This window comes from Pantherophis guttatus, chromosome 3 (genome assembly GCF_059756535.1).
Source record: "Pantherophis guttatus breed Tessera chromosome 3, ASM5975653v1, whole genome shotgun sequence".
NCBI classification, from domain to species: Eukaryota; Metazoa; Chordata; class Lepidosauria; order Squamata; family Colubridae; genus Pantherophis; species Pantherophis guttatus.
In genome coordinates, this window is record NC_142065.1 from 131,376,973 (window position 1) to 131,404,415 (window position 27,443).

Consider the following 27,443-nt stretch of genomic DNA (forward strand, 5'->3'; position numbering starts at 1 on the left):
TTGTAAAAAGGCCATCTCTCTGGTATAATTTCAAAACAGGATATTATATAATCTGATCCTACTGCATCCAATTTGTAAAGGATTAAGAAGGACAAATTTTACCCCTTCATTTTCATAGTATGCTACGATGAAGATGATCAGGTAAACCTATTTTATACAAATTATCTATCCAAGCCTGTGCTGTTTTAATATTTAAAAGAATTTTATCAATCTCTTAGACAAGGTTACTTAAGTAACATGAAACTTTGGAAGAATATAAATAAATATTACTTTTTTCTGGTAAAGATATCTGGATTTTAAGCAATTGCTTTTTTTTTTTCATCTTTAAATGAGTGAAAATGAAATGTTAAATGCAGAAGAAAGAATACAAAGAATTAAAAAATGGGAATACAGTAAAGAAAATTTCTTTCAGTGTAACTGAATTTAATTTAGCTAATTTGAAAATAAAATCAAATAGAATTGTCGTGAAATAAGAAACAAACCATCTTCCTAAATGTTTACAGTCATAAATCCTGAAAACAATTGTGGAACTTTTTTTTTTGTCCTACATGAAATGTTTATTTAAATGCTGATTTCCCCTTTTTCCATAAAATAACTCTAAAATTGCTTCATTGAACCTGTATCATTAAATATGGATAAGAATATCTTGGATCCCAGGTGATGTGTATATCTGTGAATCACAGATAATTAATTTCTTTATTTTCAAGAATGCAATATTTTGTTTTTCAACTCTTAGTTTACAGCACAAGACCCCTATCCAATCCCAAAATAACACTGTTTGTCCAAAGACCAAAATAAAACATATACTTATTTCCCAAACTGAAATTATGTAGATGAATTTCTATTGTTTCCTTACCTCAAGCTATGTCATTAATTTAATTTACTATAACTGGAAAATTATAGATGACATAGAACTTTAAAAATACATTTAAATCTATCAAAAATAGTTGTAGTTTAAAATATTTGTCTTCACATTATTAAAGCTACTGTTAAATTATATTTTTATAAATGCCAAGTACAAATAGATAAAAAGTAATAAATCATGGTATAAAAAGAAAGAAATACTTTCTTGGGAGAATGTATTTGCAATTCAACTGATCATATAAAAGCATAAACTAAAAAAGTTTATATATTTTTATGGGCTATGGTTTCACCATTCATTGCATTACATTCCAGGATATTTCACAAGTTCTGGGCAAAATGTCTTTGTTTGTGAAGCATAATGATCATAACTTTTACACTGAAGTCACTCTCATAACAACCTCCCCAGAACTGTTGTCATCTGATGAATCCTCTGGAGGTCTCATTCGACTGAAGAGTTGTAATAAAACATAGCCACATTGAAATCTTGGTGAAGTTAACTGTGTTGAATGAACTAAATTTCTGTTTCTCAATGCATTTAGTGGTAGCCACAAAGTCCTAGCTGTGGAGGATTCTCCTCGAGTGCTCTCTTCTATGTCTGTTGCTTTGTCATAATTTTGTACATCCCAGTGCAAATTGACAGCCCTCCAACGCTTAAATACTCTGCAAACTGATGCACCTTCATGTACAATAAGTCCTGAAATTAAAGGAAAAAATTATTGAAGCCCTTAGTTCTGTACGTCAAATGTACATTTTGTAAAGAAATACAATTAAAATTGAAATGCTGGCTTGAATCTAAGTACAAAGACTTGAGTTATGGATAATTGATTCCCACATATCCATTGTATAAATGTTTATATCCAGATATATCTTTTTTTGATAGCTTACAAGATGTATTATTGATAAAGAGAAGAAAGATAATGGTTTTATTTAAACATTTAGAAGTTAGGCTAAACTGGGATCTATTATTAATTTTAATAAGTACCATTTATACAAGATAGATAGATAAATAGATAGATAGGATAGATTGATTGATTGATAGATGATGGATGGGGAGAGAGAGATGAAAGATGATAGATAGAAGAGAGAGAGAGAAGAGAAGAGAGAGAGATAAACAGAGAGAGAGATGGGAGAGATGATAGATGGAGAGGGAAAGAAATTCTCTCCCTCTCCATCTATCCAGAAATTAGAGCAAAAAACAGCATCAAACAACTACACGAAGCAAACAAACAGTAGGCAGTAGAATGGTCAGGAAGTTTCATTATGTATACAGCAAGGTTCAGACAGTTTGGGAGCAAGAGACATCACAAGGTCAGCAAATACAGAATTACTTGCATTGTCCAAGAAAGGGTCATTTGGAAAAAAAAGGAGTCAAAATACAGCTGTACAGTGTTGTTCCAATGTTTAAAAGGACCTAGGACCAGAAGCTCCTAGTCTCCAACCAAACAAAACTGGTTCTGTTTGAAATGAATTTTAGTCACTGAACTACTTGAAAAAGCAGCCTACTTCAGAGTAAAATAGTAATCTCAAGACATTTTCCCCAGAATATGGTATTTCTGTTTTTCTGTTCTCTGCTACTCAAACGAGAGTTGCAAACATTATTATAGATTTTGTGCCTCTGTCTTTCCTTCAGAATCTCAGTTAATGTAAGCAGAGTCAGAGGTTGTTGAAAGTGACTCCACCAAGACCTCAGAGATAGAACTAAATTCCTTAGTTTATACTTGCTAGAATCCTAATTCTCACCTAGTTGTGCTTCTCTTCAAAGGAGAAGTTATTTCCCTTCCCAATATATATCTTCTCCAGTTGTGTGAAAGTTGGTTTATTTTAGTTTAGAGGAAAATGGTTTGTCAAGCTGAGAGAATGCACATTTAAAGCACTCCAAAAGAGAAACCTTCTAATCCCTTCCCAGATACTGCACACATCAATAATGGAAATGAAAATTAAAAATCTGTACTACTACATAATCTTCTTGTCCTTTAATCAGCATTGTTAGAGGATGAAAGAGGCTGACATGACCAGACTGGGAAGGAATATCAAGAACAGATGTGTAGTTGTATGAATGTAGCTGGTATGCTGTAAGATTAATTTGAGCAGTTATCTTGAAGGCTGCTATGAAGTGTAGGCTTAGATTTCTAGTCTGAGCATAAAACAGTAGATGATTCATGGAAAATCAGACTTGTTACCAGCTATGAAAAAAAGTTCCATTTTGTTTCTTCTGGCCTGTATAGACATTGCAGTCTTGTTAGGCCATCCTTGTTCTATCCAGTGCATCTAATCCACTGTAATAACTGAGGAAAGAATGATTCTATTGGGGAAAAAACACAAATGAAAACCTGGAGTATTGCTGTATAGAAGCTTGCTGTTATATGGCAACAGGTTTACTGAAAACTAATCTAAGTACATATATTGCTCCAAAGTGGCATTGACATTCTGCCTAACTACAGTTATACAAGGTAGACAACTTGGGTATTCTAAATATTATCTTGAATATGTTATGTCTGAAATTTGCAATAAATTAATAGCTTTTGTTTATGGTTGTATTCTGGGAGACCATAAAGGGACAAAGATACTTCAGGAATAATTGTGCAATTTCATAACTATGCAAAATTCAAATAACTACTAGCTGGTAGGAAGGAAATACACAAAAAACCCCTCTCTTTGTTGCTATCAAGCTGTCATCCAGATTTTTCGCAGTTCACATTTTATGTCCTTACTTCATGAGCTGTGGGTAAGGATTAGAAGGAGACTGGCCACATTCAACTATGAATAAAACTGTATTTTGACTTATACTTGAAAATAAAGTCCAAAACAATTGACTATCTGTGCTTGAGGACATGTATAAGAAGACATGTATGCTAACCAGGCCAGCAGTTCACCCACCTACATTAGAGATTGTGATACATTTTATAATTTCTAATTTGAGGCCACCAAAGGTCACTGGAGGTACAAAGTCTTGTAGAATCCAAAATATTTAGTAGTCAGATGATCATGATGTAAATTGATTTGATTTTATAATTCTATGGGTTATACTTAGTTGGATTTAGCGATCAGCAATTTTGGATAGAGTACAAGGTAAAATGGAAACTGGCCTGGCTTAACATATTCTCACAATTTGACTTGTTAATGATTTTTGTTATTGTAAATGTAAATTATCTCAAACACAAGTGAAGGTTCCAGAAAATAATAGAAATTTTCAAAGTGCAAGATGGTGGTTTTCAGGACCTATTCATAGGCTGAACTACTGAATCTGAATTTATATGACAAAATATGTGGTTTTTCAATAGTGGTGAATATCTGTAGCTTGGATGTAGGATGAGGGTGAAGGTTCATTCTCTGATCTTATGGTTTGGTTTCCAAACATTTTGTTACCAGGCTAGGTAACATCTTCAGCAGAGTGTCAATTTTCTTCTGTTTATAAGGGCTTTGGGGGTGGGTGGGTGTCAAGTGAGGCTCCTGTGATGGGTCAGGTGTGAGTCATATGTGAGTCTTGTGGTGGGCCATGTGATAAGGAGATTACATCAGGTCAGGATCATTGGGAGGTGAACTGCTGGGGGGTGGGTTGCATGGGTTGGTTGAGGGTCAGTGCTGTTTCTGGTTGGCTGTGGGATTGATTTGGATTCTGAGAGGTTCGTAGGCTGGATGTAGGGCAATATGTCTGTTGATGGAATTGATTGTGGATTGCTACTATAATATATAATGTACATTATAATGAAAACAGTTAGAGTTCCCCATAGTCTTCTCTTCTTGAAATGAAACATATCCAACTTATCCATCCATTCCTCATAGATTTTCCTTTTCAGTTTTAACTTATATTAAATTATAATAATATTTTCAGATAATAATCTAATCATGAGCATAACAGGTGGTAGCGTGACCAATGATTTTTGTGTTGCTCCAATTGGATTGGTGCTATTTGGTGTCATGTGGGTAGAGATTAAGGATTTAAGATCGTGGCATTTGACTGCCAGCCAGTGTTCGTGGATCCTGGTTTTTAATTGATGTGATATATGTCCCATGTACAATTGGCTGCAATGGTTACAGTTAATTTTGTAGATTACATTGTTTCTTTCAACCTTCTGTATTTTCTCTTTGGTGCTGGATAATTCCTGATGGGGTGTGGCTGTGGGTTTGTGGGCTATTGTTATTACTAGGGGTTGGAGGATTCTGGCTGTCATTTCCGACACCCCTTTTGTGTACCGTAGGGTTCATTTTTGCATGATGGTTGGCTGTGTGGAGTGGTGCGGTTTGAGTGCTGTGTGTCAGAATATGACATTTTTTGGATAGTTATTACAGAGAAAGACATCGAGCAACCAAACATCACATCAATTAAAAACCAGGATCCATGAACACTGGCTGGCAGTCAACGCCATGATCCCAAATGCTTATTCTCTACCCACACTGACACCAAACAACACCAACTTGATTGGAGCAACACAAAAATCATCAACCACACTACCACCCGCCATGCTCGTGAGTTCATCGAAGCCTGGCATTCCACAAGCAATTCCATCAACAGACACGTTAACCTACAACCAGCCTATGAACCCCTCAGAATCCAAATCAACTGCACAGATTTCCCCCAGCAATCTGGGTTCTCATTTTACTGACCTAAATGGAAGGCTGAATCAACCTTGAACCCTGTCAGGCTATGGTCACACTGCAATACTGCATTATAACCACTGCACCACCATGGCTCCTAGTATACCATGGTAGTCATGAGCTACCAGTCAATGATTACTGGTGTATATAGCAACAGATCTCTGCCCTACACCTATTATGCAAAAGTGTCTAATACAGCTTTTCACATTTTTGAGAATCCTTACAAAATATTTACATTACCTTTGCAAAGATGTTTATATAAGGTGTGACAGACTTGAACGCTGTACTCATCTGTATCTCTCTCCTGTAATAAGTTATCCAGTAACAGTAAAGTCTACTGGTTTCTCTTTGTGAAATTTCTTGCTCTCAGCATAAAAAGTATGCTGGTCAAGGGTTGCTGGAAATATTTCAGTATCCCCATCATATTTTCCAGATAGATTTATTCAGAATTTGCATATTGGATGCTTAGGTGATGAAAATAGTTAAGCCACAAGCTGGTTCAATTAACTTTTCATAGCATTGGTAACTATGGCAAAGAGACACTCAGATCCTTAGAACTTTATCCTGCTATTTAACCCCTCCATCTGTGCTTTAGTGGCTAAAAAAAACCCTGCCCTCTTTTAATGCTACTATTTCAGAATGGTAAATTAAAACAGCATAAGATGGCAACTAAGGGTTAGACTTTCTGTGTTTCTTCACTGCCATCTAGTGATCTTTCTTTATCTTTCCAAGTCAGTAGTTGTATTTGCTCTGCCGTAACAGTGCAAGAAGCATTAACCTAGAAAATCTGGGATGAAAAAGCAGCAGTCAATATTTACAGCAAAGATAGTAAAGAAATTCTTAGTCAAGATCTGATCCAGAGTTTAAGGAATATTGTTTTGTTTGTAAAACAGAGCATTAGGCAATGATTGTGCCAATGTTCTGGCAAATATCAAGTTATCTGGATGATCAAAGTAAAAATGCATCTCAAGAAATAACACAGTTTCAGTTAGACTTCTAGAAACATTATGTCAGTACTTTATGAGCCCTTTATCCCAGAAACTCCCACTCAGCTCAAATACAGTCAGTACTGCTTCAGTTGAATTGAGATTATAAAGCAATTATAGAATTATAGAAGAACAGCCTACTCAGAGTAACATCTGTGTAGACAATGTACTCTTCCCAGAAATCTGGTATTTAATTTTTCTGCTCCCAACTTTAAGGAGGTAGTGATCTCTTAGACACTGTGGGTCTGTCCTTTCTTTGGAAACTTAGTTCAAGGTTGCAAAACTGGTAGCAGTAGAAAATGATTTTAGTAAGTTTAAGGCATGCCTGGGCTTCAGAATCCAGACCACAAGTTTATACCATTACATACATAGGGGTTTTTTTTATCTCTTTGCTGTAATATAGCTGTCATCTAGATTTTTTAAAATCCAAATATGGGAGTCCGAAGGCTACAAACTAGACCATAACTCTTTAGGAGTGATCTCATTAGAAATTTTCTCCCAAGCAAGTTAAACTTCTACATAAAGAGACAACCATCATTTTTTAAAAAAACTAAATAAATAGGAACATCCGCATCAATGAAAATAAAGGCACAATAGTATTTACAATATTTTCATTATTTTCAGGCAAAAAATAATGGTACCAGAAATGTTATGGAATTTCCATTACTAGAAGAACTTAGATAATCACTTACTAGTATCTCACGTAGCATTACTTCACTTCATTGGGTGGATTCATCCTTACAGAAGCCTATAAAGTACAGGTGGGGGAACAACTTGTCTCCTAGACAAGCCTTTAACTGCAAAAGATGCAGCTTGCAAAACTGTGGGAATGTCTAGCAGCTTTTCTCTCTAGTCAAATAACTGGTAGGGAACTTACTATTATTTTCCCTTTGCTCTTAGTAATAGAAAATTGCTTTTCTGTTTCCCATCAGGCATTGATCATGTTGATCAATTGCCCTGTGAAAGTAGAAGCATCATTTTCTGCTGCTAATGCTAGAGAACAGCTTTCCTGAGGAGAACTGCTTGTGGGTAGGGATGAGTGATATACTCTCCACGGACTCACTCAAAATTACTACAAGGAAAAGGAAAATTATGCTTCCATTCTCCTTCTCAATACCAGCATCATTTCTGTTATAGAAACCCAAGGATCTTGTGAGTTGGAAAGAAGAATACTATCTCATGGGCGGGGAAGGTGGTGAGAGAGGGTAGTACATAAAAATGGGGACATATCAATATTAGCCTCTATTCAAATGCAAAATGAGAACTGGGACTGAAATCATACTAGAAATCAATACACATTATACTTTTTTTTTTGCTGGGCCGAGTTAGTTTGCTCACAACCACATTTTGAAAAGGCTCAGTTTTTATAGACACTTAAAAGGCATGATGATGTAGAACATTAATAATCTAATTTGAATGTGATTGAGTCATGTGTGATTGTAGCTCAATTTAATGTTTCTTGGAAAGGCAGCAACATACATACAAACAAATTTCCAGTTCACCACCAGGGCACCCAGAAATGGTTTATTCTTTTTCCTAAATTGCAATCCTGATCAAGATCTCTGGTCAAAGATCTATCCAGTGAATGCAACATCTTGTTTCTCATTTAAAATTCTAGTCAAGGTCAATCTTATTCAAAGCAAATTGAATACAAAATCATATAATAACTATTCTACTCATAACCTACTCAACTACTTTGTTCAGTACTGATTCTATATATTTATTTAGGACTTCTAACTGTCTAAAATCCAACAGAAAAAGCAGTGCCAAAAGTAACTTATTAGAAAAAAGTAAAAATCCATTTATGTTTTCACCAATAACTTCAAATAGTTGTTAAATAATATGATAGACGGATGAATCTGTGGGACTCCATGGCCTTTAGCATACCCTTCAGAAGATTAACCACAAGGAAGAATAACAGAACCACCTAAAATAGTATGTCAAAATCTAATTTTTAAAAGTGTTTCTTGAAAAATCAATTGTGTTGAAAACTTAAGTTCTCAAAAAACAGTAGCAATGAAATAGTTATCTGTGCAATATATAGCTTAGTCTCCAGATTAGCCATCTGTAATGAATGGAACTAATGAATATCATTCAGAAATATGTGAAGGTTGTTCACTGGTCCAAAGGTATTTGAGTACCTATCTGAGTATTAGATGGAATGCCTCAAAGAAATAAATACAGTTATAAATTGTTAAATGTGGTGGGTTTGTGCCAATATTTCTATACAAATACTATATATGTATGCATTCAACTAAGAATAGTTGAATATATACACATATAGTATTTATATACAAGAATTAGAGTATTTTTAATAATATAATAGTTGGAGTTCTTTGTCAAAAGACTAAATAAGGTAGTAATATAGTGACATGACTATAAAGGTGAAGTCAAATTTTGATCCAGTCTTTCTTCTTTTATAGTTTTGGGCCCTTTCCTATTTGTAAGTATATTAATATGTAATTTTTGTGAATTCACACTGTAAATAATATTACTGGGTTTTTTAGTGATTTTTTAATAGTTTTTTTTATTTCATCTTTATTATTTTTGTAAATATATCAAGGCAGTGAATATATCAAATATTCCTTTTTGTTCCTATTTTCCCCACAACTTTCCTGTGAGGTGAGTTGGGCTAAGAGAGAATGACTGGCCCAAAGTCACCCAGCTAATTTTCATGCCTAATTTACTAGTCCCTGGTTTCTAGCCTGGTGCCTTAACCCCTAAACCTTTTGGCTCTTTTGAAATTTTCAAAATTTGCTAGCAAATTTCAGAAATTCAATTTCAGGTGATTCTAGAAGTATGTGACCCATGATCCTCTGATTGATTGCCCCTGATATTCTTGAAGGCTGCTGTAATTTCATTTAACTTGAGAGTATTATGGATCATTCTATAGGTATTGTGGGTAAGCATAATTATCAGGCAACTTTTTAATATTGTTTATCTGAATTATTGCATCTTTAAAATTGAAATTCTTGTTATATCTAAAAGTGACAATATTCACATACATTTTATTTTTTTCTGGAAACTACCATGTATGTAAATCAGATATACAAAAACATAGTCTCAAATGATATCATACCACATTTAGCAAAATGAATGATTGTATTATTTTTTTAAACTTACCTATGCATACTAGATCCATAAAACCATACATTCCATAGCAGATTTGAAAAAGGAGGTCTTTTCTTTGCCATACGGCATAGGGACTGAAGGCTGACCACAGAAGCCAAGTTACACTTGCTACTAAGAATAATGATCCCAAAATTACAGCAATCATTTGTACCTTCTCAACCAGAGTTACAGTAATGCTCTGCCACTAAAAGGAAGAAAAAGCAATATGAATAAAATATTAATCAAAAAATTCTAGGTCTATTTAAACTCATCATGACAATATTCACAAAGTTCTATTATATTTGTTCATAGCATTTTTTCATATTCATTCTGGAGAAAGAAACTCCATTCATTTTAAATTGAATAACTTGAACAGTTTAGAAATGTCACAAATCACTATTTGGACATTACATTTCAATGTTTGGTAAAAACATGGTCCTTGTCAAAACTGGGTCCTAGAACAAACTTTTAACTGGATTTAGTACTGTGTGCAACACAATGAAGAATACTAATAAAGTGTGTCATGTTTCTTGTTTGTCAGGATAATTGTACACATTAGAAATCCAATTGTAAAGATATATGCAGAAAATGCTTTCACTGTACGTAGAACAGAAAACAAAGAAGGAATGTGTTTGAATGATGTAGTGCTTAAGAATAAAGCTCTAAAAATTTATGAGAACATTTATTACAATACCCTACAATCCCCATTTCAGTGTCTCAATTTATATGAATATAATTTTTGAGCAGTTTTCAGGGAACATAACCCTAGCACAGAGAATAAAGTCTGCATAATTGAATATATATTATTTATAGTTATACATTAGTTTTTTAAGCATGCTCGTATATACAAATTCATTGTGATTAAATACTGTATAAAGTGCCATTCAAATAAAATTTGGAGAATTTTTACTCATGACCATTGTAAATAATTTTTCTTCAGTGACGTATTATCTTAGCATGTATAATCTTACCACAAAGGGACAAACCAAAGTTTACCCCATTCTTCAAAGCAGAACTGTCTCTAATATGAGAATTATTCTTTTATTCAACCATATCCTGCCCTCTGGAACATCTTGCCTCCCAATGTGAGGTTGGTCCCCAACCCTTCTATCTTTTCATAAGGGCCTAAAGATGTGACTGTGCCAGTAGATTTGGTGCCCAAGTGGAGGATCAGCACAATGGAGGTGGTTGATTGTGTAATAAGAGTTACCCTATGGTAAGATGACAGGCAATACATTTTATTAATAAATAAATAGACTAAACAAACAAACAAACAGTTAATTAGAATGCATTTGCATTGATAAATGATGACACAAGTCAGTGCTGACTCTTAGAAATAACACAGAGAAGCCTTCTCCAGGATGATCTGTCCCCAGGGCCCTTCAGATATTTCAAAAGTATTTTCATTGCTGCTGTAATTGAGTCCATCCACTTTGCTGCTAATCATTTTCTTTTTCTTTCTACCTTTCCCAAAATTTTAGACTCTTGAAAAGTTCTGGGTCTTTATATAATGGGTCCAAAACAAACAAACAAACAAACAAACAAACAAACAAACAAACAAACAAACAGTAAGATTGCTCATCACACTGCTTGAAGATCCAGCCAAAAAGGAAGAAAACTAATTTTAAATGCAAGCATTTAACTCCAGAAGTAACCTAGGTATTTGTTGTGTTTTGCTGGTTATCAGTATATCTTGGCTATTGAACTGAATAGTTCAGAGTTTATATCCAGCATATGAATGTCAAAAGAAAAAGCATAAGAGCATACCAGAGAGCTAAAGCAGAATTTGAATTTCTAGAAATTGTTAGCAGAATTGTGCAAAATAGTATCATGGATGAAATAGCATTGCCAACATTTCATATTCTAACTCTTGATAAAGACACAAACATTTTCATCAATATTGACATTTTACTTTAAACTGTGATTCATATATTCCTCAAATTATAAAACCTTACTTGAAGAATATTACAGTTTCAAATCCATGATGCTACAGCAAGAATCTCTGAATTCAAATAGCTTAATTAAAATAGAATGATGTGATGAAAAGGATGATGGTACCATTATGATATTGCAAAGACTTAGTAGTCTAGCCATATAGATGAAAAATGATACTCTACACTTAGTCCTGCAATATGACATTACATGCTAATTGAGTTGTATTACAGACTAACAAACTGGAATTAACCTAGTGTACTTTTTTAAAAAAAATATTTGTTTGTTAGTTTGTATTCTGCCTTTATGAGTGGAATAACTCAAGTTGAAAAATAATATCCAATACACCTTCCTCTCCTATTTTCCCACAACAACAACACCGTGAGGAAGGTTGGGCTGAGACACAATGATTGGCCCAAAGTCACCAGCTTTCATGGCTAAGGTGGTACAGCTTCTCACTAACCATTAGACCAAAGTGGCTCTTTACCCAGCATACTAAAATTGGGAGATACATTTATGTAGTTTATAGGCCATCCAATTCATAAATAACTTTGGGTAACAAATTTACAAGTTTAAACCAACACTTGAGAGGAAAAAAAGGAGGGGGGAGGAGGAGGAAAATGATAACCCAGGGACTGACATACCCAACGTATTAATGAAGTTGACTCCCCCCCCCCGCCCCAAGGCAAATGCTTCTTAACCCAGAGTCTGGGAAAACAACCAGGTCTTCAAGGCTAGTTTAAAGGACAATATGGCTACGACAACTGAAACCACTAAAGAAAGACTATTCCAGAGCATTGCTACCACAACAGCATACTATTTTGGTCAGTAGCTGCTTTAATTAACACCATACTAGAACATCTTCAGCATTTATTTTAACACTCAAGTCATTACCAAGTTGGATAATTACAGGAATTGGTTATACTATTATACAATGTCCTTAATTTCACATGCTAACAAAATGATATTTAGGATCGTCCAATGCAGATTAGGGCCTTACATGACAAGGGAGAGATGCCAGATGTTCAAGCTGGTTTTACAAATGGCCAAAAAAACAAAAGGTGTTGTTGTTGATGCACACAAGATAATTTAGAAAGTCAATATATGCCTCATTGGTTATAGAAAGGACTTTGATTGTATCCGCCATGAAAAGCTGTGAATATACTTGGGGGAAATGGGATCCCAGAATTTCTCATTGTCCTCATGAAAACCTTATACTGTACACAGGAAAGGAAACCATAGTCAAGAAGGAAAAATGATAACACAGACTGGTTCTAAGTCAGCAAAAGAATGAGAGAAGGTTGTATACTCTTCCCTTATTCATTCAATATATATATACTGAATATATATTGAGAAGGGTTGGACAAGAACAAAATGAATCTGTGGTTTTAAAACTAGAGGAATAATCATGAATTACCAGTGCTAAATTGAGGATACTAGTCTGATAATTTAGTACATTTTGGACCCATTATACAAAGATCCAGAACTCTTCAGAAGTTTAAAATGCTGGGAAAGGTAGAAAGAAAAAGAAAATGATTAGCAGCAAAGTGGATGGACTCAATTGCAGTAGCAATGGATATACTTTTGAAAGATCTGAAGGGCCAGGGTCATCCTGGAGAAGGATTCTCTGTGTGATTTCTAAGAGTCAGCACTGACTTGTGTCATAATCATTTAGCAATGCAAGTGCATTCTAATTAACTCTTTTTTTGTTGTTGTTTTGGTTCTATTATGTTGATCCTAGAATTTCTCCCTTGGAACACACCCTGCCCCCAATTTTAAAGAATAGAATCACTGTTTATTTAAACAGAAAGTTATATAGTAATGAATAAAGCAACATGGAATAAATAACTGGTTCTTCAACTAGATGTTTTAGACTACAGTAATTATAATCCCCAGCCATTATAGTTTGGGATTAACCAAATAGTCCAAAATACCCGAGAGTACCAGCTATGGGAAAGCTGGAGTAATTAACAACATTCTGAGATCAAAGTAGCCCAGTAGGAAGTGGAAGCTTTGCATCTGCAATTTGATGAAGAAATAAAGATTTCACAGCAGGATTTTAATAAAGAACTTTAAGTGGTTCCTAAATTGTAGAACATTTACTGTGGGGGAGCCTGTATGACTATCTCACTGCTGGCATTTTTGTGAGCAGTTAAGATGTGGCTTTTAAATAATGTTTGTGGCCTAGATTATTACCATTATTTTGCTTTCTGCTGTACATTTTCTGTGACTGTCAATAGTTTTATATTTTAAGTGATTGCTTTTAAATATTGTATTATATAAGGAATTTATGATCACTGATAAATTAGAGAGAACATGCATAGTGTGGCTTTTGGAATTCTTTCCAATCCCTTAATAGCAGCTCCACATTAGGCCACATGACCAGGAGAGAGGAGGGAGGGACTTAGAATGAAGAAGGGATTTTTTTTTTTTTTATGGGCATGTTGTATTAAAATCAGATCCAGTCCGTTTTCAGACTAGATCTTTCTACTTTGTCCCAAACCAAATCTGGTCCCATTCTGTTTTGTTTTCAGAGTTATCATGTTAATAGAGTCCTGAGACCCCAAGCCTCTTTACATAATTCCTATTCAATATTCCATTGGGTTGAAAAAAATAACAAATATAAAAATGAAGTACAGTCCATGCTTCACTCTGTGTTTAAGATGTCTTCCTTATTTGATCAGCAGCTAACTAGCTGAAATTTATAGGCTATAAATTAGTGCAGTTATTCAGTAGGTGAGAATCAGTGTTCCTTCCTATCTTCATCTATACATTATAGTCTACCTCTCATATTAGATTGAGTTGAAACAATCTCTGCATAAACTAATTCCATTGAAATAAGTGGATTTATTTTAAGTAAAGGTCCAACTGCAGGTGCCAATACAACTGTCCTGTAGACAGAAATTTATGAGAATAAAGGTGTATGAGAGAAACAATTCAAATAGATGAAAACAGTATCTTATATCTATTTTAATGCTGATGCTCTGTTTTGGGGGTGGGGTCAGTTGTGGGTTGCTGGTTCTTGCGAACTAGTAGTGGAAATTTTGAGTAGTTCGGAGAACCGGTAAATACCATCTCTGCCTGGCCCTGCCCCAATCTATTTGCTGCCTCCCAGTCTCCCAGCTGATCAGCTAGAAGGAGAAAATCAGGGCTCACTTGACAAAGAAGAGGGAAAAAAAACAAGATACCGTCGCTTTAAATTGACAAGCCAAGAAGCAGCTGCAGAACCTTGCAGAAGCGCAGTGACATTCAGCAGTTCATTTCTGGGTTAGCTGAACAACAAACTGGATAAGAGGAGGGGTTCTTATATGGTTCTATGTTTTTGAAGTTTTGGGGTTTGTGCAACATGGGCTTTGTGTTTCTAAAAAGGTTTGGGCGATTTCGATTGTGAAATATCCTGTCTTGAATGAGTTTTCTGCCTGCTTGTAAATGGAGCCGAACTTCCAGCTTCCACCTTCTATTATCTCTAAGCACCGGTAGCTGTTTTCTTCTTACAAAGTTTCCTTTATGCAGCTGGCAGGAATGTGGAATGAGTATCAGGCAGGTTTCTTGTAAGCAGCTTGATTTTTCCTTGCTTTTCTGGGAGCCTTTTCTTATGAGTAATATTTTATTTGGGGGAAATGAAGAGGGGGGAGTTTGATTCCTTCCCAGAGCAGGTTGGGGTGGGGTGGGGTGGGAATGTGGATTTTGAAGTAACTTTCCCCTGGAGTGGGGAGGAAATGGGGATTTTGCAGCATCCTTCCCCTGTCATGCCCACCAAGCCACGTCATGCCCACCAAGCCACATCCCAGAACTGGTAGTAAAAATTTTTGAAACCCACCACTATTTCAGTGGTCCGTGAAAGTACATCTATAGTATGTAGATAATAAAATTGAAAAAAGGTGAAACAACATTTTTACAGAACTATAGCTACACTGAGGCTGGGTGTGACAAGGAATGGCTGGGAGGGGAGGGGCCAGATGAGGCACCCCTTGACGTGAGTGACATTGAGTTGGCCATGCCCACCCAGTCACATGACTATCAAGCCATGCCCACTGTCACATGACCATCAAGCCACACCCACAGAACCAGTAGTAAAAAAATTTAGAACGCACCCCTGGTTGGGGTGTATGTATATTTATATGTGATATATGTGTACCACTGCATTTTCTAATTGTTGTGAGCTTTTCTGTAAGAGTCAACAGAAAAACAAAATCTAATGCTACTAAACAAATTAATAATTAACATTTGTCCTATTACTGTAACAGTAATAGTATTGAAAACATGGCAGAAATGACCACAGCATAAGATATGCGGGTAGGCTTAGCTTAGAAAACTTCTTATATCAGCTAAATTCACCCCAACAAATTTAATGGCCAAAATATGGAGAGCACATTTTATGCATCCTTTTTTAAGGGAATTACAATGTAAAAAAAAAAATGATAAGAGATTTTGGATGTTCAGAATATATATTTTACAAATATTATAGGCCAACTTCATTGTGTATTCAAGAGGAGCAAAGCCAAAAAATAATTTGCTTGCAGCATGCACAGAAATGAGAAAACCTAGGAATAAGAAATTCTTATCCCCTATCCTATTCAATCAGCTGAGCTCCATTAATCCTACAGATTTAACTAAGTAATGAAGAATAGTCAGACTTATAGAATTCTGGGCAACTGTTACTCTCATAGATGTAATAGAATGTTCAGGTTCAATATAAAGAACAATGCTACACAATTTAAAACTAGAGTTTGTGAGATATAATGTTATTTTATTGTATAATTTTATTCTATTCTGTTATCCTAGGGTAGGTATCGTGATGCATCTTAGGGTTGCAAAAATATAGATGACCATTAACTGGGAGAAAAGAGGTAGAGAAGTCTGTACCTCTTTTCTGATACTTATGATAGCTAAAGGAGACTGATAAAATTATTTTAATTAATTGACAATGAGGAGCATATTAATGTATTTGCTTAATTAATATAGTGCTTAATTAAGACTTGAAGAAAAGCTAATAGCACAGTTTAATTAAATTTTCCTTTACCATTAATGTTTTATTAAAGTTAACTACCGTAGTAGTAAGAAATAGTAATAAGTCATTGTAATTGGCTATCCTGAACCATTTTCTTCCCCCGTCCCATGCAGCTCAGGATTATTCAGTCGTTAGTCTTTGGTCCCCCTCTGGAATATTCTGCCTCCTCCCTGGGAAGTTGCAGTAGTACTGCCAACATTCCTCACTCACTCCTTTTTCAACTATACATTCCATCCAAGTTAAGAACTCGCAGAGATGGAGGGATGTTGGTTAGAGAAGGGATTGCAGATTTTTAGTGTGCTATAATGGTGAGTTGGAGATGGCTAGAGAGGTAAAAGGAAAAGGAACAAAGGGAAAAGAAGAGAAGTCACACAGAAACTAAGAACCGCAAGGCTCAGAAGACAATTCCAGGAGAAAAAGACAAAGTGGTGAACTGGGGAAGGGAGATTGCTGTTAGAAATATGGATATGTGTAGGTAACAAATATGGAGAAATTGTTAATCAATTCAGCAATCCATCAGAATAAACATCTCAGACATTCCAGGCAAATCTGACCTGAGATAAAAAAGACTGACCATCTTGTCATTTTGCCAGCTCTTTTCTATTCAGAATCCATTATGAGTAGTGATGGTTGTTGTTGCAAAAAAGTGATAGAAAACAGTTGTGTGGAATCCAAGAGGGTTCGGATAAGCAACCAGACTCAGTTATAACCAAAGAGACATATACAGTATAAGCTTAGTAAGTAAAATGATAAAATACATCTTCTAGCTTTTAGAAGGTTGAGAAAGTTTCTTCCTGATTGATAGATAGTAAGAAAAGACAATTGTTTTTCCTGTGTAGCCAAATAAACATTGGAATAATTTCATTACTCCCTTGTCCTGCTGAATATCGCATGTAGTTATTGTATGATACAACTGTACATGTCCTCTGTGTTCTGTGAGTTTCATACTTCAGAATAAGTAGTACATGTTAAGCTGCTTTTGTTTTTAATCTTTGGCATAATCCTTCATTAGTTTATCATGAGCTAGAGTCTGGGTGGTTATTCTAACAAATCCAACAAAGATTTGTTCACCTGCTGCCCAGCTCTGTGGAAACTTGTGTTCACCTCGCTACCTAACAGGGAATGAATGGAGGGCAGGCTATTAGTCCATTAGTGGAGATTTTTGCTTCCAATGCTATCTCATTTCCAGGAACTTATTCATATTTGTATGAATTTAAGCAACACTCAGCTCTCAAGATTCTAAAAGCTTCATAATAAGATTAAAAGGAAAAGATATATAAATCTGATATCCACATTAAAAAAACCCAGAAGTTCAAACACCATGTAGCATAACACTACTAAAAATCAATCGTCAAATGCCTGCTGGAATAAAGCTAGTTTCATTGCTCTATGGAATGCAAATAAGTTGGGCTCCTAGTGTATCTCTAATGTAGGGTGTTGTATAACCAGGCAGCTATGAATCAGAAGGATTGCCTTAGGCTCTTTGTCCCTTTGTGTTCTCGTGGGGACAGGACCCTAAAGCAGGGGTCACCAACCTTTCGGACCTCACAGACCACTAAATTCATAATTTTAAATCCCACAGACCACTAATATGATCTACCTAATGACTGGATGGGTGGGTGTGGCTAGGTGGTCATATGACTGGGTTGGCATAGCCAACTCAATGTCACTCACATCGAGGGGTGCCTCGCCAGCTTCTACTTTTCCCTCGCCTCCCAGCCACTCCTTGCCTACCTGCCTAGGCTCCTTAGGGCCCCAACAGGAAGCAGTTGTTGGAGCTAAGCAGCCACCACAAGGAAGAGTTGGCAAAACAGCTCAGTTCAAATTGGATCTGACCAAGAAGGAGGCTCAGTAGAAGCACCTCACTGAGGACTCCGAGCATAGGCTTTCCAAGCAGAGGTAAGACCTGCGGGAGTGCAAGACCAGGTACAGGCGCTTGGAGGCTCAGTGGGCTGAGATGGTCAGCCAGTTCCAGGCCATGATGCAATCCCACTGGAACAAGGCCCTCCAGCTCTTTGCCACCAGCGGCACTTCCCTCCAGCCTTTACCCAAAGCCCTGGACCAGGAAGCCGAAGCAGACCCCAAGTTGGAATTTCTCCCCCCCTCCGACCCACACAAAAAGACTCTGAAGGAGGAGACTCTTTGTAGAAACACAAGTGTTCATTGCATGTATCTGTCCCAGGGGGCCATAGTTTGAGAACCCCTGATTTAGCGCAATATAAAAAATGCAAATGATTTTTCTGCGGACCATCAGTTGGTGACCACTGCCCTAAAGCATCCACTTCCTGCTTGTGTCCAGGCTGGGCAGACAGTCCATAAAATATCCTTGAACTTAAATATATAAGTCTTTATAAGCCAAAAACAGCATTTTGAATTGGATTCACTCACTGGAGAATTGGCTCTCAACACTAACATTTGTGTCCACTAAAACTTCTGGGATCTTGTAAGAGGCAATGGGATGCAGAGTACATTACAAAGCCTATTTATATAGTGATGAGGGCATGAGTCGGGGTGAAATCCAGCAGGTTCTGACAGGTTCTGGAGAACCAGTAGCGGAAATTTTGAGTAATTCAGAGAACCGGCAAATGCCACCTCTGGCTGGCCCCAGAGTGGGGTGGGAATGGAGATTTTGCAATATCCTTCCCCCAGGAGTGGTGAGGGAATGGGGATTTTGCAGTATCCTTCCCCTCGAGTGGGGTGGGAATGGAGATTTTGCAATACCCTTCCCCCAGGAGTATTTTGCAATATCCTTCCCCTGCCATGCCCACCAAGCCACACCATGCCCACCAAGCCACACCCACAGAACTGGTAGTAAAAAAAATTGGATTTCACCACTGGCATGAGTCACTGTTGGCAGATAGGGCTGCAATCAGCACAATTGGGCAAATGCCACTCTGGTCATGGCTTCCATTTCCAGTAGAAGTCATAAGTCTAGAAAGACATCCAAAATTCAGAACTGTTCCTTCAAAGGACAAGTAACTTTGTCCAGAGCAATCACCAGAAGCCTGGCTATTTCTGTATTAGATTCAGATTAAATTTGTTTTGGCTCATTTAGACCAGTGGTGGGTTCTTCCCGGTTCGGTCCGGTTCGGCCGAGCCAGTAGCGGTGATATGACGTCACCGAACCGGTTCTCCACCCCCGCCCCCGCCCCCCCCACGTTATTCTTACCTTTTATTTGGTCCCACCCCCAATCTATTGCTGCCTCCTGAGACCCAGCTGATGACTAGAGGGAAAAAAACTATTTAAACTCTTGCTGCGGGGCTTCAAGGGGCCATCCTACAGCTGATCAGTGTTAAAAGCAAACAAATGAGTTGGGTCGTAAGTGCGAGGACTGGTCGTAAGTGCGAGGACCTTCCAGAAATGACTCTGACCAGCTAGCCACGCCCATCTAGTCACATGACCTCCAAGCCACACCCACAAAATAAGCCACGCCCACAGAACCGGTAGTAAAAAAATTTAGAACCCACCCCTGATTTAGACCTATATCTCAAGACACCAAGTCAGGATTTCCACACCATTTCTAGCATGACTTGAGGTAGTAATGTATAATAGACTATCATGATTATCTTTCTAGGTTGAGAAACAACTTCTTTCTATTGATTAACATCTCACAGACAGCACAAATAATCATGAACACAGTTTTAACTAAACCATGTGAAATACAAAAGGGAACAAGAGAAGATTGCCCACTATCTCTTCTCTTATTTATTTTAGTTCTTGAAATACTAAATAGAGATATAATACAATATGAAAAGATTGCAGGTATAAAAATTAAGAAAGAATCATAAAAGTTAAGAGCTACTATAGATGACTTAGTTTTGATTTTGGCAGAATCTTTAGAGCGGAACCAATACTAATAGGTGCCTTGGGTGCAATCCTAAAACATATGGAGCATCATTTGAACACCATCAACATTGACAAAATCACCATCAGTCAATGTCAAATAGCATTTTTACTTGAAACAGCTAACATCCTGCAATGATGCCAATAACATCATCAAACAAGAACATCTGTCTATCCCAGGTCCTTAGGAAGAACTTGATAGATGTATAAAAATGCCAAATCCACTGTAAACATCTGGCTTGAGTGACTAATAATAATAATAATAATAATAATAATAATAATAATAATAATAATATAGGTAGACACGTCACAGTGAACAGCAAGAGTATTGTCCCAACCACTCATCCCCAATACGAACTAAGTTATTCAAAACAAGACAGCTGCATACCATTCTATGACACAATTAACAGCATACTATTGCATTGTCTCAAGGTAGGCCCAAACATAGGCTCCTATCATATTCACTGTTTATTTCCCAGTATTTTTATTCTAAAGATCTCTTCATTCTTTTCATTTCTCAGAGATAAATCAATGGACTTTTCATATTGGCAGCATTCTTGTCACTTCTTTATTCTAGAAAGCAACTAGGATTGCCCACCAGATTACAGGGAAATCCTCAAGCACCCTCAGGAAGCCTTCTGGATCAATCAGACACCCAGGGCAGACCATACAAAAGTCTACCACTTTAGCAAAGAAGAAAGGTAATATAAATGTAAAGCTTGTACTTTAATTGCCTCACGTCACTGAGGAATTTTCTCAGCTACTACAACAAAAAGAGAATATGTCCAGCTGACCTACTTTACAAGGCATCCAGCATATTAGGGAGATAAAGTCTCTTTTCTTAAAAGGGGAAAAACCTTCTGTTATTTGCATTAGGAGGACATTTTGTGCTGGTACCCTTATGCATTTTTAAAAAGATTATTGCAGATTGAGAGGATGGACTTTTCCCTAAATTTTAGCATGAGAAGAAATGGTTAAAAGAAATGTGTTATGTTCATGTGATATATTGATAGTGGAAATTATTTTATATTACCTGGCAAGGCCTTTTCATTTTAATTGCTATAACATGGTATCTGTAACAGCAGAGTTCACAAGTCCATGATCCTCTTTCACTGATCCACTTCAGTAGGCAGAGTTGATGTGTATATCTTACAGAGCCATCACAGCGACAAGGATTTAGCAACTCACCCTAGAAAAAGATTAAAAATTTAAATCAATATTAAACTTTTAAAATTCCAAAATGCAACACATTTTTTTTCAAAAATGGTCTTATTGGCTGAATAAATCTAGTTTTTTCTTTCAATAACATCATTTTGCAGATTCATTTGCAATCATCGTTACCTTTCTTATTCTCAAATTAATCTCAACTGTGGAATGAAAAATACAAATTCATAAATAAACATTCTTTATGTTGTTTTTCTTAGACTTGAGTTTCTCCCACAATTGAGGATCTGTTTTGCACTATGTTTGTTTGGTTCTCACAACAAAGTTTTTCAATGTATGAAGTAACAAGGCTCTTTGTTTTTCAACCAGCTTGTCAGAATCTGAGAGAGATAAGAGGGAATGTCTTATCCAAATCACCAAACTGGCTGTTTTCTTAGGGAGAACTAGATTTCCCTGCTCCTAGTCTAGCAATCTACACCCAAATTGCACTACAACACATTGGCTCTCAAAAACATTCTTGATTATTTGTTTGTTTTAAAGTCTTTGTTTTAAAGTCTATCTTTATTTCATCATTTCAAAGAAATCAAAACTGCTCAAATATTGATACAATACAAAAATTTATGTTGCCTCATTTATCAGATTTCAGACTTTACTTGAGTAAATAAACATATGCATGTAACAACTGTAAGGATATATAAAAATTCTAATACACAGCAGTAATTCAGATTGTAATCCTTAATTATTAGACTACAGGTAGTCCTCAATTTACAATTATAATTGAACCCAAAATTTAAGTTGCTAAGTAAGAAATTTGTTAAGTGAGTTTTGCCCATTTGTTTTCTTGCCTTTTTCTTGCCTTTTTTGATTTCTTGACTTTTCTTGCCACATTTGTTAAGTGAATTGCTGCAGTTGTTAAATTAGTAACATAGTGTCAAGTGAATCTGGTTTCCCCTTTGTCTTTGCTTGTCAGAAGGTCACAAAAGGTGAACACATGACTCTGGGACATTGCAATTGTCATAAATATGAGTCAGTTGTCAAGCATCCGAATGTAAATCATGTGACTATGGGGATGCAACAATCATAAGTATGAAAAATGGTCATGTCACTTTTTTCAGTGCCATTGTAACTTTGAGTGGTCACTAAACGAACTGTTGTAAGTCGAGGACTACCTGTATGACATCTATGAAAAGAGAAGTATTATTATTCTGAAGATATATATTTCATTCTTTCTCATTTAGGCCTTCAATGTAGATTCTACTCGGAATGAAGATTATCATGTCAGCAGATGAAGACCTGCTCTAAAATAGAATAAGGTCTTCTCAGTCTTCTACAGTTCTACTGAATTTGCTTCAAGATGTGAGAAAGATCAAGCTCTCACAAAAAACACTTCCCTCATGCCAGGCTAAATTTATGAGCAAAACAGCTAACAGTTTTTAATTGAGGAAATCAAAGATGTTTCTGCTATTCAGCTCTTCTACAGATAGTTACTGTTGCAATATTTTTAGGATCAGACTCAATAATAATATTTAGAGTTAGAGATTCAAATATATTTCTCTTTAATTATAGTAGGCATTCTATATTCACTGAATATTCACAGATAGAAGCAAGGAAAATGGCGAAGGTGGCTCCTTATATATACAAAGGGTGGAGCCAAGAGTAGGAGTGGTGAATTATGAATACATTAAGAAACAAAGAATAAGTTAACCCCTGATATCCCATATATACATTATTTACACATTAGGGAATAAGGCATTTACATCTGACAAATCCCCCTCTAAATGCCGGTTCGCTATACAACACCAATTACATTCAGATTCAGGACAATATAATACATACAATCTGGAAGTTAAGTATTTGTGCTGTTTAGAAGGTAAAGGCTTCGTCAATATGTCAGCCAATTGTTCAGAGGTATCGCAATGTACTGCTTTGATAAATCCATCTTGGGACAATTGTCTCACATGCTTAAATTTTATATCTATATGCCTGGATCTTTGTCCAATGGCATCGGATCTAGATATTTCAATGGCCGCTTTATTGTCTTCATGCATAACAAAAGGCAAAGCAGGTTTTTTCCAAACATCTGAAATTAAATCATTAAACCATACAAGGTTATTTGCAGCTTTGGATAAACAAACATACTCCGCTTCTGTGGTTGAAGTGGCTACCAATTCTTGTTTACCAGTGTACCAGTAAACTGGACAGTCATTTAACAGAAAAATATAACCAGAGGTACTTTTTCTGCATGATGTATCTCCAGCCCAATCCGCATCTGCGTAACATGTAAGTCTTGGTTCTTTGTTATCACTAGGCTCTAATACTAGACAAAAGTCCAATGTACTTTTCAGATATCTTAAAATTCTTTTGACAGCTTCCCAGTGATACATTGTTGGTTTACTAACGTGCCTTGATAATAAATTGAGTGGTAATGCAATATCTGGTCTGGTCCAATTAGATATATAAAGAAGTGAACCTATTACTGATCTATAGAATGTATTATCCTTGAATTCAGGGGAAGATTCATCAGTATTTCTAAGGAAATCAGTTTGCATAGGAGTGTCACAGGGTTTGGCATTATTTAAATTACATTTGTTTAGAAGTTCAATAATCTTATCTTTCTGAGTAAGTTTGAAACCCTTTCTAGTTTTGTTAATTTGTACACCAAGGTATTTGTTTATTTTACCTAGAGATTTCAACGAGAAATGTTCATTTAACTTGTTTACAAAGATTTCTCTTCTCTCTCTGTGTTTTCCTATATATAAAATATCATCTACGTAGATCAATACAAACTCAACGTGATCATCACTCTTTTTGACAAAGAAACAGTTATCAGCAGTGGTAGCGTTGAAATCCATGGTTTTAAGTACTTTTACCAAGCAATCGTACCATCTTTTGCCAGATTGCTTTAATCCGTATAAGCTCTTGTTCAATAGCCAAATTTCATTTTTATTAGTGTATTGACTGTGAGGTGCTCTTACGTATATCTCCTTATCTAGTTTTGCGTGTAGGTACGCAGTCTGTATGTCATATTGGAATACATCAAGATTGAGTGTGGATGCTACTACTAGAGCTGTTTTAACACTCTCTGTTCTTACTGTGGGGGAGTATGTGTCAGTATAGTCCTCCGGATATTTTTGTGCATAACCTTGTGCAACCAATCTAGCTTTGTATAAGGTATTGCCTCCTTCTAGATTCTTAATTTTATAAATCCACCTGGTACCAATAATTGTTTTATCTTTGGGTGCAATCGCAGGTGTGAATACATTTAATCCTTGTAAGCTCTCCATCTCTTTTTTCATAGCTAGTTCCCATTTTTCTTTTTCTTCACGAGGTAGTTTTAATACTTCCTCATATGTATTAGGTGTTATTTGTTCACCATCCATATGCATTATGTAATCTTTGTATTTATTTGGTATTTGATTTCTGTTGTTCCTAATAGTTCTTTCTGGTTTGCTATGGTAGTCATGCAAATATCTTGCTTCCTTTTTTGTTAATGTGTCTGTCTTTATTTTGTGTTTACTATTTGTCCATGTTTTGGTTTTGTTTTTGCTTCTGTTAATATTTTGATTTTCTATTGTCCCTTCCTCACGAGATTTGGTATCCTTGCATTTATTCGGAAATATTTCATTAAGATGTAATTTAGACCAGTTGGCCTGTTCATGGAACACAGCTGTTCTAGAAACTATAAATTTATTATTATTATCAATGAATCTGTACCCTTTGGTGCCAGTTTCATATCCCATAAATCTTAATCTTCTGGATACGTTTTCTCCCTTTCTCCTCAATTGTTTGGGTATGTGTACGTCTGCAGTGACCCCAAATATGTGCATGTGTGCTAATTTTGGTTTCCTATTATACATCACCTCATATGGTGTCTTATTCACAATACTGGACCAGGTTCTATTTTGAGTGTAATTTGAATAATGTAGGGCTTCTGACCAAAATTGTTTGCCTAAACCAGCATCCTCTAATGTGCATCTAATCATGGTTTGTAATGTGGAATTCTTTCTCTCTGCAATCCCGTTTTGGAACGCAGAAAATGGACTAGATGTGTAATGTAACATTCCTCTATCCTTTAACCATTGGGAGAATTCCTTAGACATGAATTCACATCCCCTATCTGTCATAATTTGTTTTATTCTGATATTATGTTGTGTTTCTATGCGTTTATAAAATTCCTTAAATTTTTGAAAGGTTTCATCCTTGTGTTTTAATGTGTAAACAAAACCATAGCGACTATAATCGTCTACTATTGTTAGGAAGTAACGTTTTCTATAAGTGATTGATGGAGTTAATGGACCAACTAAGTCCATGTGTACTAAGTCAAAAATTTTGTTAGTTGATCTGGTGGATTTTTTTGGCCTGGGACTAGTTTTTAATTTAGTAGATTTACATACTGAGCATTCCAAATAATTTTCACAATTTTTTATTTTGACACCTTCTGCGTGTTCAATCATTTTTTGTACTACAGGAAAACTTGCATGTCCTAACTTCCTATGTAAGATATGAGCACACTCGTCATGTATTGGTTTACCTATTTTTGGTTTCTTCTCATTGTGTGTATCTGTGTGACCATGAGATATTTTACATTCATCATTGTCACTGTTACTAATATTTTCATCATCTGCCTCAATGCAATCTTCCATATTTGAATCAATGTTATGTAACCATCTTTCTTTTGTTATCAGATAGGGTAGGCCTCCTTTAATCATCACAGTGCCTACATTAGTTTTATTCTTCTCTAAAGTTGCTTTTCCCTTTGAGAAAACTATATTGATGTCAGAATCTCTGCTTAATTTTATGACACTTAGTATGTTATGAGGTATTTCTGGTATTAACAATACCCCCTCTATTTTTCCTAGACCAGGCAAGGTCACATTCCCTCTGCCTAGTACTTGAACTTTTTCTTGGTTAGCTACTTTTATTACAAACTTATCTTCTGTAAATGAAGACAATATATTTTTGTTATTAGTGGTGTGATTAGTTGCTCCAGAATCAATAAGCCAATTATTGTTCTCATTTGGTTGCGTTTTGGTGCTATCTTGTTTATTTAGTCCATTCAGTGAACCAGATTTTCTCTCTTTTGAATTTTCTCTGCCCCCTCTATTTTCTCTGTAATTTGGTGGGCTTCTATATTTATGTCTGTCTGTGGAAGACTGTCTATAATTGTATTTATTCCTATATTCTGACCTATGTCTTTCTTTTGAGATTTTGGGGCAATCTCTTCTATTGTGTTCTCTGGACCCATAATTGTGGCATTTAAGGGTTTCACTATATTTTTCTTGGAAAGCTACCTTCCTAAAAGGTTTGTGTTCTGTGTGATTGCTATAGCGATTTTTTCTTGAATTGTCTTCTGCTATTAATTTGTTAGATAGACTTTCTATTGACAAATATCCTAGATTGATGGTGTCTAAGTGTGACATAAAACTATCCCATGATGAATCAAGTGAGTTGATAATAACACTTTTCATTGTTTGATCTGAAATCACTTCCCCCCTCAAATGCAGCTCAGCTCTTATTTTGTTTAAAGATATTAAATGCTCACTTATGGAAACCCCTGGTTTTACTCTGGAAGAAAAGAAGTCCTTAGACATTCTTGTGGTGGTAGCTACACTATCGCTGTGAAACAAATTAAACATGCATTGAATTATTTCTGAAACAGTTAGGTTTGGTTTGATGCTATGATACATTGCAGGAGACACGCTAGATATTATTAAGAAAAATGCCTTATGGTGTAAACAATCTATTTTTAAAGTCCAAGGTCTTCTTGGGGGACTAGTGATAAATAATAGTAAATTTTCTTTCATAAAGACAACCTGGAGCTGTTGATACCATTCTTGTAAATTAATGCCATCAACTCTAAGTTTTGGGAAGTCACTGGGTAAGTTACCCACATTATTTTGTCCATTACTTACAACCTGAGGCAGTCCGTGGTCTC

General features: G+C 35.9%; 1 protein-coding gene across 1 annotated transcript in view; it reads right to left on the bottom strand.

The window, feature by feature from the left end:
- Positions 1–411: 411 nt before the first annotated feature.
- Positions 412–27,443, bottom strand: part of MARCHF11 (membrane associated ring-CH-type finger 11) — a 36,886-nt gene continuing 9,854 nt past the window's right edge. The window contains exons 2-4 of the mRNA XM_034411905.3: positions 21,378–21,533; positions 9,570–9,762; positions 412–1,558 (exon numbers count right to left, since the gene is read on the bottom strand). Coding sequence (XP_034267796.1) covers positions 1,236–1,558; positions 9,570–9,762; positions 21,378–21,533 — 672 coding nt within the window. The 3' untranslated portion in view covers positions 412–1,235. The remainder of the gene's footprint in view (positions 1,559–9,569; positions 9,763–21,377; positions 21,534–27,443) is intronic.